General features: G+C 50.0%; 1 protein-coding gene across 1 annotated transcript; it reads left to right on the top strand.

Moving 5' to 3' along the window:
* Nucleotides 1–2,533: 2,533 nt before the first annotated feature.
* On the top strand, nucleotides 2,534–19,504 carry dspa (desmoplakin a). Its single transcript, XM_084446817.1, has 22 exons — nucleotides 2,534–2,630; nucleotides 2,954–3,101; nucleotides 4,853–4,978; nucleotides 5,317–5,376; nucleotides 5,501–5,668; nucleotides 6,029–6,133; nucleotides 6,249–6,344; nucleotides 6,792–6,917; nucleotides 7,492–7,644; nucleotides 7,781–7,935; nucleotides 8,461–8,587; nucleotides 9,253–9,439; nucleotides 10,145–10,404; nucleotides 11,063–11,244; nucleotides 11,521–11,659; nucleotides 11,784–11,977; nucleotides 12,145–12,307; nucleotides 12,412–12,495; nucleotides 12,725–12,832; nucleotides 13,102–13,200; nucleotides 13,380–15,188; nucleotides 16,019–19,504. Exons 1-22 carry the CDS (start codon nucleotides 2,539–2,541, stop codon nucleotides 19,247–19,249), a joined length of 7,812 nt encoding a protein of 2,603 aa, XP_084302943.1. The 5' UTR covers nucleotides 2,534–2,538; the 3' UTR covers nucleotides 19,250–19,504.
* The last annotated feature ends 1,365 nt before the right edge of the window (nucleotides 19,505–20,869 follow it).

Below are 20,869 nucleotides of genomic sequence, written 5' to 3'. Positions count from 1 at the left end.
ATGCCATGGGCACTATAATGGCACTAATGTGTCATGATGATGGAGTGGATGTCTATTATTAGGCGAATTAGATCATGTTTAATTTTATGGACTTAATTTCTGGCAGTAGCAGAATCGTTATTACAATGTTTTAATTTTGTTTAGAGGACAATATTTTACATTTTGTGTCATTGTTTAAAGTAATTTGAAGTCAAAGGCTGTTTGAGTTGTCGCTTTAAGTTTTTCCTAGGCTGTAGAGATGAAACACACACGCGCGCGCGCGCACGCACACACACGCACACACACACACACACACACACACACACACACACACACACACACACACACACACACACACACACACACAATCTCCCAGATTGGGCGTCTCCTTTTCTCCTCTTTTCACTATATCGTAGCCTACATTTTTAACACCTAGTACCTGTGTGTATGTCTAGTAAAGTTACATTTTCATGGTTATTCCTTTTAAATGTCGTCGTTTTCTCTTGAGGAGCTTAGCGTTTACTCTCCGGTGCAAACATCCTATATAAATCTTCAATTGCAACACGCTGTTTTGGCAAAGCAAAGAGAATAGCACTCTCTGACCTGAAGAATGTTGTGAAAGGGTGTGACAATTTTTGGAATTATGTGTCGTCCTCCCAAAGTTGAGACTTGAGCGTTCCTGTAAAGTTCGGGGGAACTCTGGCTTCTTCGGCGAGGATAGGTGAAAAGAGGCGTGGCACCGCAAGGTGGGGTGCCTATCCAAAAAGCGTCACTGTCTCTTCCGTATCTTGCTATACAACTGTAGCCTACAATATCTGCGCAGGAAGCGAGGCAATAGGAGAAGGAGTCTGCGCGTCTCCGCTTTGGAAAGACCAGGCTACTTTTAAGTATATTCGCATTTACTTTTAGAGGTCCATATATTATAAACTGAACAAAATGAGTATGTACGGGTCTCAAACCAAAATTTCGACAGCTGGTCGGAGGGCAGGTTCGCGACAGGATCTCGCAAGTGCTAGTGCGAATAGTTTAACCATGACCAGGAACGACGGCTTCGTTGGAGGAAACGGTTTTCAAAACCAATACGGGGAAGGTTACACCTATACAATTTCCAAATCATCCATGGGTGGAGGCGGTGGTGGAGGCGGTGGAGGAGGCGGAGTTGGAGGACCAAGGTAATATAATTCTAAGCAACAGGTAGCTTACAGCAGCCTTATCTGTGACAGCAGTATTCCTCCCTGTTGAATGCGTTTGAATGTGGTCTGCTGCTGTCGCAAGTACAAAGGGAAGAGTTCGACCTTGCCAGTAGTAGCCTATCCTTTAGGCCCTACAGTTCGGGAGTTAATAGCGCATTTATTGATAATGGTTATAAAAGTATTTTAAGTAGCCTAGGCCTATGAAGATGCATGATATGTATGTGAAGAAAGATCACTAAGATTTGAATGACTCGTGGAAACAAGTTGTAGGCTACACCTTAAAATAGAGCAGAGTTGAATTATAGCAATATCCAATATGTGCCCCCAGCTGTTCCACCGGAAAACCATTAGCCTTAGCCTACTGCCATCAGAAACACCATTAGCCAATCGGGTTCAAGACGGCTGATTATGGGATCAACTTATGAAAATCCACACTCAGCACACACCTCTGACCTCTCTGTCCGCCCACCTTCCAAAATGATGTCAACCAATGATACACTGTCAGTCTGCACTTGCTTAACCACCATCACCCCCACCCCAATGAGTAACAGCTGATGACTGATGTGTTTTTTCCTCTTTTTTTTCCAGTTAAATACTTTTATAAACCTTTTAATAGTGTTCATAGTTTAAGAGCAGCCTTGTTTAGTGAGGTGTGAAGTGAAAAACGAAGTGAAATAACTACACTGTTCATATGATTGTACTTATTCCTGCTGCTGTATTATACACTTTTTATTTATTGTATGTCTCTGTCTGTTTTGATGTTAAATTTTTGGCTGGCAGCGCAGGGAGGTAGCCCAAGCAAAATCTCTGTAAAGACAATAAAGTGTTACTTGACTTACTTGACTTGACTTCACTTGAGGTGGAGGTGTTGATGGTTTCCTGTCTTCTGCTGGTCAGTGTTCAGAGCGTCCAGAACAGAGCTTACATCCTGCAAGGCCAGAGTCAGGACTACCTGCAGAGAATCCAGCACATCCTCCAGACTGTGAGAGCACTGCACACACACACACACACGCGCGAGCACACACACACACACATACACACACACGCGCCCGCACACACACACACGCACATATACACACATGCGCATGCACACGCACACGCGTGCATACACACACACACACATATACACACACGCACATGCACATACACACACACACACAAACTCATTTGAATGATCTTTTTGTGCACATGTACATATTTGTGGACAGGCACATGTATTGTGAGCATTGTACAATGTTTACCGGCCTGTGGGTGTCTCGTGTCTACTGGCGTCTGGTGTGTGTGTGTGTATGTGTGAGGTAGTTGTTCTGTGTTTGACGTGACGGCGTCGTTGCAGGGCGGCCCCGCAGCGGAGGTGGAGAAGCTGATGGCGATGTCTGCTGAGACCATGGAGCAGATGAAGACCTGCGGCCTGGAGCTGCAGCACATGAAGCAGCCCTGCGACGGCATCTTCAGGACGTAAGACGTGTGTGTGTGTTGTGTGTGTGTGTGTGGGGGGGGGGGGGGTCTTTGTGAAAGAAGAAAAGTTCTCCATCGCGAGAGACTCTGCACAACAGTATTAGTCCACCCCCTCAACCAACTCAAGTCATATCTCACACTGAAATCCACCAGCCCCCCCACACCGCCCCAACTCTACTATTTCATACTCACCCCCCCCCCCCCCCCCCCCCCAACTCATATCTCGTACTCAACCCACCCCATTCCAACTCAACTCATCTTATTCTCAAATCTCCCCCTATCCCAACTCAACTCATATCTCATCCTCAAATCCCCCCCTCCAGCCTGGAGCAGCTCCAGAACACCCACAGGGGGATCCAGTTCTCCCTCGGCGGAGGGACGGGGCAGCGGAAGAACCGGGGCAGCGCTGGCTCATGGGAGGAGCGTGGGCGGAGCTTCGCCGACGCCACTTCCTGGATTGCTCAGCAGAAGGTGAGCTATGGACACCCCCCCCCCCCTGGCACCAGAGAGGTCACCTCGGGCGGAGGGGAGGGAGGAGGAGGGGAGGTAGGAGGAGGGAGGAGAAGGGCAAACGGAGCGCTGCATGACGCCATCTTTCTGGAACTCAATGAGAGCGCTGTCCCAGGAGGCTCTGGCTGGGAGGTATATGGGTTAGTGTGTGTGTGTGTGTGTGTGTGTGTGTGTGTGTGTGCGCGCGCATGCGCTCTTATCCATATTCCAACGTCCGTCTGTTCACACTGCCAAAACATGAGCCAGAGAGGAGGAAGAGGAGGATGAAGAGGAGGAGGAGGTGAAGGGTTCGGTGGCGGAGAGGAGGGAGATAGAAAAGAAAAGCACGGGAAGAGAGAGAGGGATGGAGAGAACGAGAGAGAGAGAGAGAGAGAGGAGGAGAGAGAGAGGAGGGAGAGTAGTGTGAAATCTGACACCGCCGTCCCACTGACTCCGGTGTTCAGGAATATGGTGACAGTCTGGGGACACGCCCTCCTGCTCACTCCCTCACTCACTCACTGTCACTCGCTGCCCTCCCTCTCACTCTCACACACACACACCCTGTTATTACCTCTCTCTCTCTCTCTCTCTCTCTCTCTCTCCTAACTCTGACCCCACATCCCTGGTTTTCAACCTCTCCTCCCCTTCCATCTTCTCTTAGCCACTCATTCTGGTGACATTTCCCTTTTCATTAGCAACAGAACTGACAAAAGTGACTCGTCCTGGAGTGACACTTCCCTCACCCCCCCCTCTCTCTCTTTCTTTCTCTCTCTCTCTCTCTCTCTCTCTCTCTCTCTCTCTCTTTCTCTCTCTCTCTTTCTCTCTCTCTCTCTCTTCCTACCCCACCTTGTCCCTTCATATATCCATGTTTTAGCCCTTAGAGCCACCCTAAACCCTTGTAAAAAAAAAACACACACAAAAACCTCAGGCAGTCAGTGAATGAGACAAGCCTGTGTTAATCCTTCTCTGAAACTCTCCAGACAGAGCTCCTACCGCAGCCATAACCTCATGAAGGAAGGGCGTGGCGACGAAAACAAAAGGGTAGAAAGAGAACAGAGAGAGAAAAAACGGGGCGTTGTGGAGCAGGAACTGGTTGGGGGTGGTTTGCATGAGCTTATCAAGGCGGAGCAGTGTGAACTCTGGCTAGGGGGGGAATAGTTGGAATAGTTTCCTGTTGACAAGACAAACTGACGGTGAGATCTGTTAATCGTTAAATGCTGACACCTAGAGGCCAGAGGAAATAAAGGCATATACAACAGGTCGACGTCTTCAGGACACAATGAGCTGGGAGTTCCAGTTAGGAATTTATTTCATTGTCCTGGCTGGTGCCTTTGACAGGGTGGCAAGTGTGATATTTTCCATACTAGTAGAACTGGACCAACTTTCTAGAATGTAAAATGCTACCTCTACATTCGTAGAAAAATGTGACTATGCTATATAGTGCTGAACCATATCTAACAGCAGAGGAACCCTCTGAAAAAAGTTCCAGATAGAACCATTTTTAAGTGAGTAAAGAATTTAGGGTTCCACACAGAACCACAAAGACCTTAAAGTGCTATACTGTACCTGGAACCTTACAGACCTAATAAAAGGGTTCTACTTCTATTTGGAAGGGTTCTATGTTATTTCAGAGGGTTCTTCCTCTGTTACAAATGGTTCTACTGTATAGTTCTTTGTCTACATATGTGCTGAGGTCGATATCTTTGTCCCTCCCTTGTGGGCGTGTCCTGCAGCGTCTGATTGAGACGTCCCATTGGGGCGACGACGCGGCCGCCATCGAGCAGCAGATCATCAGCCATAGCAAGTACCACGGCTCCATCCAGAGGAGCCAGGAGGTGGACCGCGCCAGGGACGAGCTGGTACGTAGACCTCCTGTGTGTGTGTGTGTGTGTGGAGGGGGTACTCATTCAGACCAGCCCATTGGTTGCATTGTGCTAGGCAAGATCAATCCAGCGCAGCCTTGAAGATGATTTCCACAGGATGTCTTTGACTCTGGGTTCTGACCAGGGTTCTGATCGGGGTTCTGACCGGGGTTCTGACTGGGGTTCTGACTGGGGTTCTGACTGGGCCGGGGTCCTGTCTCCTCTCCCACATCCCATGTCCCTGCTGTCACCCGTTTCCTCTCCACTCCTGTATATTTTCATCCATCTGTATTTCTCCATCATCCCTCTCTTTTGTCGTATATCTCTCTCTTTAGCTCCAGAGGAACGACAGGTCTGGCCTCCACGCCCTGGAACAGGAATGGGACAGCTTGCAGGTATTTCATTCGGACACCCGTTCAAAAACACAAGAATCCTACCAATCCCCTTTATTTTAGAAAGTCCACATCGCGGCCGCTCAGGGTTCCCCCCCGTCTCACTGCCTCGCCGCTTCCCGTTTAGAAAATGTCGTTCACCCGCACCGAGCAGCTGCGCGAGCTGCAGGGCACCATCGAGCAGATCTCCCGCGCCATCATGTGGGTGAACGAGCACGAGGAGGAGGAGCTGGTTTTCAACTGGGGAGACAAGAACATCGACCACTACATCCCCCAGAAGCAGGAGAGCTACTCCGTAAGATCAAGATCAAGATTTCTTTATTTGTCACGTGCAATGCACGTGTAATGTTACAGTGAAATGTTGCTGCCGGCTCCAAGATTATGATTATGATTATTATTATTCGATTATTTTACAGATAAAATTTAAGTTACAAATTTACAAATTACACTACAAGTACCATTTTATACAGTATACAGATATGGGTACGGTAAGATAGATACCGGCATGGTTGTGTTTTGTACATGCTATAATAAATATCTATAATTAATAATCCCGGGCAGGGGTTGGGGGGCATCGCAAGTGTGGAACCAGCCGGACTTACGCTCTGTGGTCTGAGATCATGTCGTCATGGCGCCTTCTCCCCTGTCTGTCCAGAGACTGATGAGAGACCTGGAGGAGAAGGAGAAGGACCTGAACAAACTGAAGACCAAGGTGGACGGCCTTCTGAAGAACAACCACCCCGCTTCGGACAAGATAGAGGTGTGTGTGTCTGGGGGGGGGGGGGTTCTGGTGGAGCGACTCTGAGATTCCGATAGATCTTTATCCCGCCGGCGTTCCGTTCGTGTGCTGACCTGGGCGCCGTGTTTCTGGTCAGGCCTACATGGACACCCTGCAGACCCAGTGGAGCTGGCTGCTCCAGATCACCAAGTGCATCCACGTCCATCTGAAAGAGAACGCTGCCTACAGCCAGGTGAGCACACACACACACACACACACACACACAACACGCGTGTGCGCACACACACACACACACACACAGTGGAATCTCTGATCTGCGACTATTGCATTAACGATGCCAGTTACAACAGGCGTGCATGCATCTAGATGTTCATAAAAGTCTGTTTACGATTTTATATCATAAATACAATCAAACAGCATCCTGAGGTGTACCTGCGGCCAACCTACTCCGGGCATGCCCCACACACACACACACACACACGCGGGCAGGCGTGCACAAACACACACATGCAGGCAGGCACTCATGTACAGTACAGTACACACACACACACACACACACACACAAACACACACAGCCAGGCATGCTCAAACACACACATGCATGCAGCCACTCATATACAGTACAATACACACACACACATAGGTGCATCTATCCATTTAACACTGCTTCCATATTCAGTTTTTCAAGGAAGCCAACGAGACATATTCAAAGCTTCAGAAGGAACACGAGAACATCCGCAAGAAGTTCACATGCAACAAAGACACTCCTCTGGAGAACCTGACTGAGCTCCTGAAGAACCTGGAGGTACGGTTCCAACACAGGCTCAATAAAACATCATGACATTATTATTGTGGGTGATTGTGGGTTACCAAGACGACTTAGAATATGAGAGATTCAACCCACTGGCACGTATAACTAGTTTGCATGAGAAACCAGTAAATCATGTTTAAGAGACAAGACAGTTCAAAAGAAAAGCGCTTGCTCATCCAATATGCAGACCAGGTGCAGGACAAAGCAGAGTAGTGAATGAGAAAAAAAGTGGTCTCTGCAGTGGAGCATATAAATGATGGACTGTTCCCATTAGTTTCGATCATGCGATCTCCATCAGATTATTCATCCGACTAATGGGAATAGTCCATCATTTATATGCTCCAGTGTGTGAGGATTCTATTCTTTTTTCTCTGAGAGACAGACAGGGACACCCCAGTATGACTATTATAAAGAACATACCATAATACTAATGTTTGGGGTGTCATGCCTATGCCGTAAGTGTATGCCAACAACCCAAAGGACGTAAACGGGTAACGGAATAATGAATTGTGAAAATGAGAGAAATATAAGGATGATATGAACATTGACCGGGCCCGTTTGTCCTCAGAGGGAGAGGGAGAGGATCTTTGAGAACAAGCGGCAGGTTCAGTCTCTGGTCAACAAGTCCAAGAGCATCGTCAGGCTGAAGCCACGCAACCCTGAGGAGAAGAGCAGCAACACTGTCATAGTGCAGGCCCTGTGTGACTTCAAACAAGACCAGGTCAGACACACACACACACACACATGTACTCTGGCCACCAATACATGCTTTGTTTGGGGGGGAAAAGGCACAGCAAGGTAAGTTACGTATATTGTGTGTGTGTGTGTGTGTCTGTGCGTGTGCGTACGCGCTACAGAAAGGGATCTTGAAAGGGGACGAGGGCATCCTGAAGGATAACAGCCAGCGCAGCAAGTGGGAAGTGACCGGTCCGGGCGGTCTGGACATGCTGATCCCCTCCGTGTGCCTGATCATCCCCCCTCCCAACCCCCTCAGCATCGGACTCGCCAACAAGTAAGAGACCCTCTCCCCCCCGGCCCTGGTTAAACCCTGACCTCCACAGGGAATCAATAATAACACCGTTGAACGGATGGATGCTACGTTTTTCTCTTGTCAGAATAAAATGGCGTAGTGAATCTAGGCAGACGTAATAAAAAGTGTGTGAAATGACAGTTGTAGCCGTCACCGCGCGGCCTCACCGATATCCGTGAGTGTTATTTATGTCTTGAAGGACAGATGTTGGGTTTTCTCCACACCAGGGGCCACATTTATCATTGTGGATACACACTATTTCATTTACACGTTTCATTTACATATGTGATGTATCATGACAAAACTCGATGGGAAATATTGTGTATATATCTCACAATATTTCCCATTGAGTTTTGGCATGATACATCACATTATTTGCGGAGAAAAAGCAAGTACAAAAATCAGGTGTAAATGAAAAAGGGTGTATGCACAATGATAAATGAGGCCCCTGGACTGTATAGTTGGGGTTTTGATTGATGATTGATCTGCTGCCCCGCCTCCCCCCAGGAATGACCAGTATTACGAGGCCATCATGGGCATCTGGAATCAGCTCTACATCAACATCAAGAGCCTCATTTCCTGGCAGTACTGTGTCAAAGACATCAATTACATCAACTCGCTCACCCTCACCATGGTAAGGCCTTACATGGAGAAGATCATGGCTGCCGTGTATCGCAGTTATGTGTTTTCTGTATAGGATTGATAGAGGCCTGTGTCTAAGAAAGTGTTAACATAAGAGTTGCGGTTTCTCATGGGAGGAATGTGAGGGGTTTGGCTAGCGCAGGTGCGCAGATAAGCCGGAATCCTGGGTTAGCGGAGACGCAACCATGGCAGTACGCCCAGAAATATGTGCGATAAGAAGTTTCCGGTATCAAGCGACGCCGTGATAAATGTTCTTTGTATTTTGATCCTCCGGTTCTCTGGGGTTTGGACTACTTTCAAGCTTAAAATCACTCCAAAAAGTGTGTTGTCTACAGGATGTTTTTGTTTTTGTCACAGACTAGACTCTTGAGGTGCGGAATTGATGTTCTTCACCCTCCAGATAGACTGAGAACTAGGAAGATTCTATATTTGCTGTGTGGAAAAGACAGGCATTAGGCCATACTCAAACTACCTGTTAGTGTCTCTAAGACCAACCTTTCAATCAAAATCTTAGTCCACCGCAAATGGCTGACACTAGAGTTCTCATGGCCTTACGGTGGCTCCCTCTTGTGGACTTCGAAAACATTATCTGCAACCCCCCTTTTATGTATACAGTCACCCTGCCCTGACTAGCCTGTCTTTCTCTGTCTCCACCAGCTGTCTAATATGCGCCCTGAAGAGTACCGCAGCGTCATCCAGAGTCTGGAGAGCCACTACCAGGAGTTCCTGCGCCACAGCCACGGCTCGGAGATGTTCGGCGAGGAGGAGAAGAAGAAGATGGAGGGCCAGTTCGCTGTGGCCCAGACCCACTACGACACTCTTGTGATCCAGCTGCCGGCTTACAGTGAGTGGATCAGTGGCTCCCCATCCTTCCAGTTGCTTCAACTGAATGAGCCTGCTTCCATTAGTGTAACTGAACTTTATAGTAGTTGTAGTGGCTGTAGTAGTAGAAGAAGTAGTACAGTTGTAGTAGTAGTAGTAGTAGTAGTAGTAGTAGTAGAAGAAGTAGTAGTACAGTAGTAGTAGTAGTAGTAGTAGTAGCATTAGTAGTTGTAGTAGTAGTAGTAGTATTGGTAGTAGTAGTACAGTAGTAGTAGTAGTAGTAGTAGTAGTAGTAGAAGTAGTAGTAGTAGCAGTAGTAGTAGTTGTAGGAGTAGTAGTAGTAGTAGTACAGTAGTAGTAGTAGTAGTAGTAGTAGTAGTAGTAGTCCATTTGTAGACACCCTGAACATTCAATTGTTATCTAAAATGTTTGGAAGCTAATTAACGGTAAACAGATGTGGATCAGTGAAAAATCTTAGTTCTTTGATAGTATAGTTTCTGTTAGTTGAAAAATAACCCACTAATTCATTAACTTTGGTAACTACTTTTCTGCTAGCAATATAACATTGAAGGTGTCCAAAAATGCCATTTGTGATGTATCCATTTTCATTGTATATAGATGTTGTAGTAGTAGTAGTAGTAGGCCTAGTAGTAGTAGTATTTGTAATAGTTGTGATATGTTGTCATCGCCCACTCCATTAAGCTCAGATCTTACTTCCTGTCCACAGATGCGTCCACAGTAAAGACCGAGCCCCCTAAGGGCGAGCCCATCAAGGGGGAGACCTCCAAGAGCACCACAAAGACGTCCGTCACCAAGACAGTCATCAAGACCCCCGCCCCTCCCTCCGTGAACCTGACCCTGCTCAGCGAGCTGCACACTCTCCGACGCAGGCTGGAGCTTGCCGAGTCTGGCCTCAGTCAGCACCTCCATGTTCCTCTGGGGGACAACAGCGTTCACGAGTGCTCTCAACGCCTCCTCCACCTGGAGGTACAGTATGGACCTGGAATCTACTTCAAAGGTTCAACTAAGACACATGGGCCACAAATCACTCATCTGACAGGACAGAATAGGTATAACCGATATAGTGAAAGCAGTTGACACTTCTAGCAACAGGTAAAAACTGCCAATATTGAAGGATCCATTCATAAAGCGGAGTTAGTCGGCCACTTCATTGATCACTTTCTTGAGGATTAGTCGATTTTCCCCTGAAAGCTCTATTTAATTATCCTGACAGTCGGACTAAATTGCCATTTCATCTCACTTCATTATTCAGCCTGAAAGTGCTCCCATAGAGTGCATAAACGGAAGCAGGAAGAGCTGTCGCATGGGGCCTTATTTCAGAAAAAATATGTACGGTAGTAAATGGCAATAAATAAATAATATGTTTTAAATTGACAAACAACATATCATATTGCGATTCAAACGGGATCAATAAATTATTCATGTCTGGCCGTCCACTACTGTTTATATAATTTTCCAATTGGAATTCCAACCGAGAAATCATTCTGGACGAGAGCCTTTCCAGACCCTGAATCGCATTCCGATTAAATTAAAGTGGGGCGTGCAATTCAGGGGCTGGAGCCAAGCTACTGTTTCATCTCTTAGCCCACACATTCAGGCCTAACCCTCGTTGCTGTCTTCCCAGGGTGTACACCACGACCTGGACTTCCTCCACGAAGAGTACCTGAAGCTCAGGGAGAAGATCCTCAAGCAGCTGGAGGGCAAGGCGGTAGACTCGGAGAAGTCCAGGTTCCTCCACGCGGAGCTGGACCTGCTCAACCAGAAACTAGGAGACCTGCACGGCCTCTCCTCCATCTACCATGCGAGGTACGACACTCCGGACGCACTGACCGACCTGAGGCCGGTCCGTTCGCTATACTGACCCCTGGTCGCCGTGATCGTCCTACTGAATAGAATATGTGCCCGACTGTACAATATAATGGTACAGTGGAGTAGATCAGCAGTACAGTGGAGTAGGTCATTGCTACACTTCAAACAAAGGCTGACATATCTGAACGGTATCATACTGTTTGTGCAGAAAATGTTAAGAGAATACAACCATAACTCTACATCGTGGGTTGATGTGTGTGTTGCGATCTCCAGACTGGCGGCTCTGAGGGCCTTGCTGCAGAGCGTCCTCCAGGCCGAGGACGTCATCAAGGTCCATGAGGCGCGCCTGACAGAGAAGGAGACCACCTCTCTGGACCTCGACGAGGTGGAGCAGTATCGCAGTACCCTGAAGGTCAGACGCACAGCCATTTAGCCGGATAGACAATAACAGCATTGTTTAGAGGGAGGGCGTGAAGAGAGCAGTATGGGAAATGAATTTCAATCGTATAATCCTGACCGTGCTCGGTTCTCTTTAGCAAATGAAGTCTGATTTGGAGCATAAGAAGGACCTGCTGACGGCGATGGAGTCGGAACTGGCCAAGGCGGTGCAGCTGAACGGACAGATCTCCCAGTCCTTCCACAAGTGTGATGTGGACCTGTCCAAGTACGCCGAGCTGGTGGGGCAGATGACCGACCGCTGGCAACGCATCCAGGCACAGATTGACAGCAGGTGAGGGTCTCTCGATCGCTACAAACACACAGTCAATCAATCAATCAATCAAAGCTTTATTTGTATAGCGCATTTCATACCCAGAGGCAACACTGACGCACCCAAACACACACACGATCTTCCGAACCTCTCTCTACATCACCTCTCTTCGTAACGTTGATGTGCAGGGTGTGGGACCTGGAGAAGCAGGAGAAGCAGCTGGAGCACTTCCAGCAGAGCAGCTCGGCGCTGGACGAGTGGATCGACGGCGCCAAGAAGCGGCAGGACTCCCTGCAGACCGCCAAGTTCACCGACATCCAGGCCCTCATGGAGCACCTCAACCAGCAGAAGGTACGGCCCGAGACGTCTGAGAACGTTCCGGAAAACAAGCTTGACGGTGCTCGTTGTGTACCAGTGCGTTACGAGACCCTCTTTGTCGTGTGCTCGCTGAGCAGGTGCTGCACAGCGAGATCAAAGGGCGGAAGGAGAAAGTGGAAGACGTTCAGAAGGACGCAGACACCTGCGCTGCCTCCATAAAGGTGAGTGGGAGTCCTCCTGGCTCATTGGACCGGATTATCTGATGTTAACTGTTGAGATTAACTGATATTGTTCCAAAACACCCTAAAAGTTCTGAATTGAGCAGTGCACAAAAATGTTCACGACTCACTCACGGAGAATGCAAACACAGATTTTCAAACAGAGATCTTTTGCCCAGCGCACTGATAATAGCACCCTAAATGTTTCTGGTGTTTTGTGGCTTGTCCCCAGGACTATGAGATGCAGCTGGCCTCCTACAGTGCGGGCCTGGAGACTCTGCTGAACATCCCCATCAAGAGAACCATGCTCCAGTCTCCTGCCACCGTGGTCAGAGATGAGGTAGGGCCTCTGGCTGACCAGCAGGGGGCACTGGATAGAGATAATGGCCTCCACACAGTGGCATTAATGCCCTAGAGTCATTGCTGCAATTCCAGGCTAATCCCTGTTATCATGCATCTAAATGCGATGGTCATCTTATAATTATTTTACAATTCCTCTGACAGCATGAATTGTAGTGCTTCACAGTCTAACCCATTACCTCTAATTAATATACCTAATTCTTGAGCTTCTGTTTTTTTTTACTGACATACTGACTCTAACCTGATCAGGCGGTCAGTCTCCAGTCTCGCTACATTGAGCTGCTGACCATCTCCAGTGACTACTACAAGTACCTGGGAGAGATGCTGAGGAACATGGAGGAACTGAAGGTAAGCCCTGGGTTTTGTATACAGTTTCTATATGGTATACATCTACAAGAACTAGTGTGGCAATAATGCCATAGAAATGATGAATGTGCATTATTGGTCAATGAGCCTAAAGGGAAACTATTTAGGTATATTATTGAACTATCTCTTGGTTCAGTTTAACGTCCTCTTTCTCCTCTCAGATCAGGAACACCAAGATCGAAGTGCTGGAGGAGGAGCTGAGGCGCCTGAAGGAGGACATCCAGGACCGGACCCAGAAGAACCGCTCTCTGGAGGACATGCTGGCCCGCTACCAGCTGGAGCTGAGCCAGTCCAAAGACCAGCTCATCTCCATGGAGGAGGTGAAGAGGACCACGGTCATGCAGGCCAGCGCCACCCGGGACAGCCTGCTGAAGGACCTCAACGACAAGCTGGCGCGCCTCACCTTCCAGTTGGACGATGAGAAGCGGAAGACCAGGCTGGCGGAGGAGCGCTACAGCAGCCAGCAGACGGAGTACGAGGCGGTCGTGCGCCGGCGCCAGAAGGAGCTGGACGGCCTCAACTGGGCCAAGATCGACCTTGAGAAGGCGGTGACAGACAAGGAGCGCGAGCTGCAGCGGCTGAAGGCACAGCTGGATGAGGAGGGGGCGCGGCGACGCGCATCCGAGTCGGAGATCTCGAAGGTAAGAGCCCAGTACAGCCAGGAGATTATTCAGCTCAAGCAGACGCACGAGCGGGAGATCCATGTGACCAAGACCACGGTGCTGACAACCTCGGCCCGGAAGGAGGAGGACGCGGCCGGCCTGAAGCTGCAGTGCGAGAGGGCGCAGGCCGAGAAGCGGGAACTGGAGGCAGAGCTGCGGAGGCTGCGGCTGACCATCACGCGGCTGGAGGAGGCGGGGAAGAAGGCCGAGGTGGAGGCCCGGCAGCAAGGATCCACAGGGGCGGAGGAGTTGAGGCGGCGCGCCGAGCTGGAGGCGCAGCTGCAGGTGGCAGCGAAGCAGAGGGAGGAGCTGGAGCGCCGGTACAGGGAGGCGCTGGCCGAGGCTACCCGCAGTGGCCAGGAGAAGAGCCGTCAGGTCTCTCAGCTCACACTCGCCGTGGAGGAGGAGGCCAAGCGGAGGAAGGCCCTGGAGACGGAGATCGGCCGCCTTAGGGAGGCCCAGACCGAGCTGCAGACTGAGCAGGCCGTCTCTCTGGAGTTCATCAACAAGCTGAAGGTGTCGGAGCAGGAGATCCACTTGGTCAGGGTGGAGCTGGAGAAGCAGACCAGGGAGAGGACCAAGGCGGAGCAGGGCGTCCACAGGCTGCACAGCCGCATCCAGGAGCTGCAGGCCTCGGTGGACGGGCTCCAGGCGGAGGTGGATAAGCATAAGAAGGCCAGCCAGGAGGAGTTCACCCGCCGGAAGAGGGTGGAGGCCGAGCTGGAGAGGATGACCCAGAGCTGCAGGGAGCACACCTCCACCATCAACAGCCTCCGCACCATGCAGGAGGGCGTGTCCGCCTCTGGGAGGAAGAGCGAGCAGGAGCTGGCGAGGCTCCAGGAGGCCCTCAACAAGAGCCTGAGGGAGCACAAGGCCACCACGGAGCGCCTGGCCCAGGTGATGGCCGAGCTGAAGGCCCTGCAGCAGCAGCTCCTCCAGGAGCAGGCCCGGGTCCGGGAGGTCAACGTCCGCAACGAGAGCCTCTACAAGACCATTGAGGAGAAGAGCCGCCTGCTGAACGAGAACACCACGGAGATCGAGAGGCTGAAGAGCCAGACCCAGAGCCTGACCAAGGAGAGGCTGAGGCTGGAGGAGGAGCTGAGGGGAGTCCGGCAGGAGCGGGATGAGCTGAAACTGAACAAAGACAGTGTGGACGGAGAGAGCACTGGCCAGATCTCCACCCTACACATCCAGCTCCAGAGCAGCAGCAAGAGGACGCTGGAGCTCCAGGCTGTCATCAATGACCTGTCCAAGGAGAGGGAAAAACTAAAGTCGGATATAGACCAAATCCAAAAGCAATCTATTGAGGTATCTTCTTGAGAGGACAACTCCAACCTGATTTAAACTAATTTGACCACTAAGCATCTTCTGCATGAATGGATGGGTATAAGAAGATACTAATCATTTTGCGCAACGTTTGATACCATGATTACCGACAAATGATTTGTGATTCTTTTGCATGGGAGAAACGGCTTTGCAACTGTTCACTGAAATCTGTTGGTGTGCTCCTCTTCACTAACTAAACTCACTTTTATCACTTTGAAATCACTTGATCTGCATGGTTTAAAGCATGGAAGGCAAACCACTTCTGGTTTGAACATTTGGGTTTTTGATTAACCTAATTTGCTAACATTATCATTACCTGCAAATACGGCATAAGCATTTCTCCCATAACTGGGTTTCCGCTGGCTTTACTCTTCAGGATTACATCTGGAAGATGCATTGCTACAACTCACACCTCAAGATGATATATTTCTGTGCCACTGCGTGACAGCCTGGAAAATGGACTTCATGTAACCCAAAATAATCCACTTGTGTGCAGCTGATTCCCCGCCTCAAGCCACAGATGTCTGCCATGTGCTTTGCTGCATTCCAAATAATGGGATTCTAATTTTCGTCACTGTTCATTTGACGCTTGTGCTTTGGGCTTTACTAATACAAAATATGAATATGTTGTGCTTATTTGTATGTTGCTCGTCCATAGGCCTATACAGGTTACGCTTCAAGTAACCTGTTAGTATCATTCTTCATTAGCCTTATTTAGCATAATGGCTTTTTTATCCAGTATTGTCAAACGTGTTTGTGTCATCAACATACAGTATTCTCTTCTCTCTCTCTTCTCTCTCGTTTTTCCTCAGATGTCCAAGATGGTGCAGGAATCCCAAAGCCACTATACTGTGCTGCTGCAGGAGAAAGACACCCTGCTGTCCAAGCTGAAACTGGTGGACCAGGACAAGGCCCGACATCTTCGCCTGGAAGAGGAGCTCAACCGTGTCAAGCTCTCCCTGGAGGCCGAGCTGCGCAACAAGCAGTGCCTCCAAGACGAGAGCGCCGTTGTCCGCAAGGACTTCGCCTACTGGAAGAGCCAGTACGAGCTAAAGGAGGGCCAGGCGAGGAAGAGCGACTCGGACAGGGACAAGGCGGAGCGGGAGAGGGCCTCCCTGAAGAGCGAAGTGGACAGGCTGACGTCGGAGCTGAGGAGCGTGGAGCAGCGCTACCGCGGCCACATGCAGGGGTCCGAGAGGGAGCTGTCGGAGCTGGGACTGAAGAAAGACGCCCTGGAGAGGGAGCTGAGGAAGTTGCAGCAGAGGCCCAGCTCCCTGAGCAGACAGACCCAGACAGATGAGAAGATCCCCACCGTGGACCCCTCAAAGCTGGTGTTTGACGGGGTCTGTCGTAAGGTGACGGCCCACCAGTTGTGTGACTGCGGCATCATCAGTAAGGCCACCCTGGAGCAGCTTCTGAAGGGTCAGAGGACGGTGGAGGACGTGGCCATAGACATCCAGCTCAGCCTGAAGGGCACGGGCATCATCGCCGGCATGACCGGAGGCCCGCAGGGCACGATGTCCATCACCGAAGCCAAGAGTAAGAATCTGGTGAGCCCAGAGAGCGCTGTGATGCTGCTGGAGGCCCAAGCCGCAACCGGTCACATCATGGACCCCAAGTTCAACGAGAGGATGAACGTGGACGCTGCTTGCTCCAGAGGTGTCGTGGAATCGGAAGACAGGGCCGCCCTGTTGACGGCCGAAGCAGCTAGCACAGGATTCAAGGATCCATATACTGGCAAGCTTCTCTCCGTGGGACAGGCTCTCAAGCAGGGCCGCCTGGACAAGGAGACGGCCCTCCGTCTCCTCCAGGCACAGGAGTCCATTGGAGGTATCCTGGACCCTGTCCTGAGTGTGTTCCTCCCCAAAGATCTAGCCCTCGACCGCAACCTGATTGACGAGGACCTCTATAGGGCTCTAAACAAGAAGCCGGCCTGCTACCTTGACCCAACCTCAGGGGAGAAGATCAACTACAGCGATCTGAGGGTGAAGTGCAGGATGGAGCCAGCCACAGGCCTGCTCCTCCTCCCGGCCGCAGAGAAGCCCATGACCGTGAAGGGCCTCAGAGGCGAGGTGTCTGTCACAGAGCTGGTCAACTCCAACCTCCTGGACGAGACAGACCTCCAGAAGCTAAACCAGGGCAAGCTCACCAGCAAAGACATTGAGGAAAAGCTGAAGAACTACCTGCATGGCTCCAACTGCATTGCAGGGATCTACGATGAGGCCAATGAGCGGATCCTGCCAATCTACCAGGCAATGAAGGAGGGCCTGCTCCGACGAGGGACCACCCTTGAGCTTCTGGAGGCTCAGGCCGCCTCGGGCTTCATGATCGATCCGGTCAACAATGTCTGTTTGACCGTGGATGAGGCTTGGAAGAGAAATCTGGTGGGGAAAGAGTTCAAGGACAAGTTGCTGTCTGCCGAAAGGGCCGTGGTGGGATACAAGGACCCGGCCACAGGGAACCTGCTCTCCCTCTTCGAGGCCATTGAGAAGGAACTGATTGAGAAGGGTCACGGGATCCGTCTGCTGGAGGCCCAGATAGCGAGCGGGGGCATCATTGACCCCAAACAGAGCCACCGTATCGATGTGGATGTGGCCTACAAGAGGGGCTACTTTGGCCGCGAGATGAACGAGATCCTCACCTATGAAGGTGACGACACCAAGGGCTTCTTTGAGCCCAACACCCAAGAGAACCTGACCTATCTGCAGCTGAAGGACAGGTGCATCAAAGACCCGAAGACCGGCCTCGTGCTCCTACCCATAAGGGACAAGAGCAAGAAAGCCCAGGAGTCCAAGAAGAGTAGCCAGAGCAACGTTCTGCGCAAGAGGCGGGTAGTGATCGTGGACCCCGACACAGGGTTGGAGATGAGCGTTCGGGAGGCCTATCACAAGGAGCTGATTGACTACGACACCTTCCTGGACCTATCGGAGTGCGAGTGCGAGTGGGAGGAGATCAGCATCACGGCAGCGGACGGCTCAGTGCACCTGGTGGTGGTGGACAGGAAGACCGGCACCCAGTACGATATCCAGGAGTCCCTGGACAAAGGCATCATCGACCAGGCTTTGCTCGAGCAATACCGAGCGGGGACCCTGACCCTCACCCAGTTCGCCGACCTCATCACCAGCAAGAGCCAGAGCACCGAGCTGTCGCTCACGGCCAGCAGTGTGGAGGACATGGTGACGTGCAGCAGCCCCACCCTGGCCGCCCCCTCCTCCCCCACCGTCCGCAAGCGCTTCAACAGCATCTCCATCACCCTCTCCCCACCAGAGATGTTTGACGACCAGAGCCCCGTGGCAGCCATCTTCGACACCGAGACCTTGGAGAAGATCACCATCCCTGAGGCACAGCGGAGGGGAATCGTGGACAACATCACTGCCCAGAGGCTGCTGGAGGCTCAGGCCTGCACAGGGGGCATCATCAACCCGGCCAGCGGCCAGAGGCTGTCCCTGCAAGAGGCCGTGCACCAGGGCATCTTAGACGAAGACATGGCCTCCAAGCTGAGGCCTGCCCAGAAAGCCTTCACAGGCTTCGAGGATGTGAAGACCAAGAGGCGGATGTCAGCTGCCGAGGCCATGAAGGAAAAGTGGCTTCCCTACGAGGCCGGCCAGAGGTTCCTGGAGTTCCAGTACGTGACAGGGGGGCTGCTGGAGCCCGCCACCGGCCAGAGGACCTCCATCGAAGAGGCCATCCGCAGGGACTGGCTGGACGGCCGAGGGGCCCAGAGGCTCCAGGACACCAGGAACCACACCAAGATTCTGACCTGCCCCAAAACCAAGCTGAAGATTTCCTACAAGGAGGCCATGGACAGCTGCATGGTGGAGGAGAGCAATGGTATGAAGATGCTGCAGGCCTCCTCCATGTCCACCAAGGGCATCAGCAGCCCCTACAACGTGTCCAACCCCAGCTCCCGCCCGGGCTCCAGGGCCGGCTCCCGGGTGGGCTCCAGGACGGGCTCCCGCAGGGGCAGCGTGGACTACTCCTCCACGGTCAGCTACAGCTTCACCTCCAGCAGCACCTCCTTCAGCAACAGCTCCCTCTCCTAACACACACACCGACGAGAGGAGGAAGAGGGAAGGGGATTGGAGGCTCACTAGGCCAGAGATGTCCTGCTGTGTTTTTACCATTTATTGTTTTGTTGCTTTATGCTTTGAATTTGTTTTGGGGAGAAACGGTCGGGTAAATTGAGCAATATTTTAGAATTTATAAGATAGTTTTGATCTAATTTTGAATCCATGTCATTGTTTTGATTTTTGATGCTATATCTACAGATAAAACACAAAAACATGCTTTTAGAGCAGGCGGTTTTGGATGTTCATGCATAACTTTTAAGATGATTCGCTATGCATTTTAATAGTTCTTCCTCATTAACAATGTGTTCATTCAATTTATAGTTTGCTGATTTAGAATTTAAAGTAGTTTAAAGTAGTCATTATTGTTACTACAGCTCATGTCAATGGTGCTGAATTGAAAAAACGAATGCAATTTTGTATGTATTGTATTGTAATGTAATGTATTCTCTAGTAATGAAATAAAACTTGCTGAAATCCATTGATAACATCATATTGTCTGGTGTATGATCCATCACACTGGCCCAAAAAGATCTCAAGCAGTGTAGCTTCATAATGTAGGTCTACTCTTGACGGCAATGCAATGTCCGTTTTCAACTATAGATGGTGCTAAGAGCTTCAAGTTAGATAGTCTTCTTGAGCAACTGTATTGTCATTGCTAATTGTGTATCAAAGGCTGTAAGGCACATGTAAGGTAGAATGTATATAAAATACAACTTTTAATGTTTAAAACTAACAGAATACGTCATTTTTTATAGTATTATATTTCTGTTCAACAAAAATCTTCAGATAGAATCATCATTCTTGACATGGCACATGACATCAGTGTGATCAGACAGGAATGGGGAGCCATCCTAAAAGCGGACTACAGGGAATTCAGTGTGTCGGCCCGGTGACGCGAGGACTGGTTTTTGAACAATGGCCAACTTTGGGTGAGAGTCAATCATTAAGCAGGTCTCTCCTTCAGCAATCAAGGTCCGCATGCGCAAATTGACATTATGTAACCCAAATTCCACTGCTCTCAGCAGCCAACAATGGAACACACAGAGTGCCAGAGGTCATTGATTATCAATGTATCATCGTACAACAACACAATAGTGTCTAGAAATGGTATTCAAACATGGCCTGGAACCCTGTGGGGGGGGGCAGGGGGTAGTTACTGGAACCTTCTGTATACAGTCAATCCAACCCAGTATCAATACAATTGAACTGGCCTTAGAATGTCACTTCTCTCATATTACATCATGCTCTTGAATGCTCTTTCACCCCTCAAACACAAGTATGTCGTATTGGAATGATCAGCAGATCACAATGTTGCTAGTCCACTTTTGAGTTCTGTATCATGACATGTGTATCATTGGAAATCTGAAGTGGGTACATAGTTCAGAGAGGGACACTGTTAAAATAGAACCTGAATGTGAGTGATGAAGAGAGCCTTCCAGAATGAATGGGACCATAAGGCAATGTGAATCAAAACAAAACTGAACTGCATAAGGAAAAGTTCCCTCCCTTTTCTCTCTGTCATCCTCTCTCAAATGAAAGAGTTGAACTTTTCACTATAAAGACCCCCCCCCTTCTTCTTCTTAACCCCCTTGC

Source organism: Borostomias antarcticus (assembly GCF_949987555.1).
Source record: "Borostomias antarcticus genome assembly, chromosome: 12".
Lineage (NCBI taxonomy): Eukaryota > Metazoa > Chordata > Actinopteri > Stomiiformes > Stomiidae > Borostomias > Borostomias antarcticus.
Note: the sequence above shows the minus strand (reverse complement) of the source record. Positions and strands in the feature narration are given on the sequence as shown.

Excerpts from the sequence above, each read along its gene's own strand:
- dspa (XM_084446817.1), top strand. The coding sequence starts at position 2,539 with ATGGCGATGTCTGCTGAGACCATGGAGCAGATGAAGACCTGCGGCCTG. Across the intron at positions 6,918-7,491 it reads AGCTCCTGAAGAACCTGGAG|AGGGAGAGGGAGAGGATCTT; the intron begins GTACGGTTCCAA and ends GTTTGTCCTCAG. Across the intron at positions 8,588-9,252 it reads ACTCGCTCACCCTCACCATG|CTGTCTAATATGCGCCCTGA; the intron begins GTAAGGCCTTAC and ends TGTCTCCACCAG.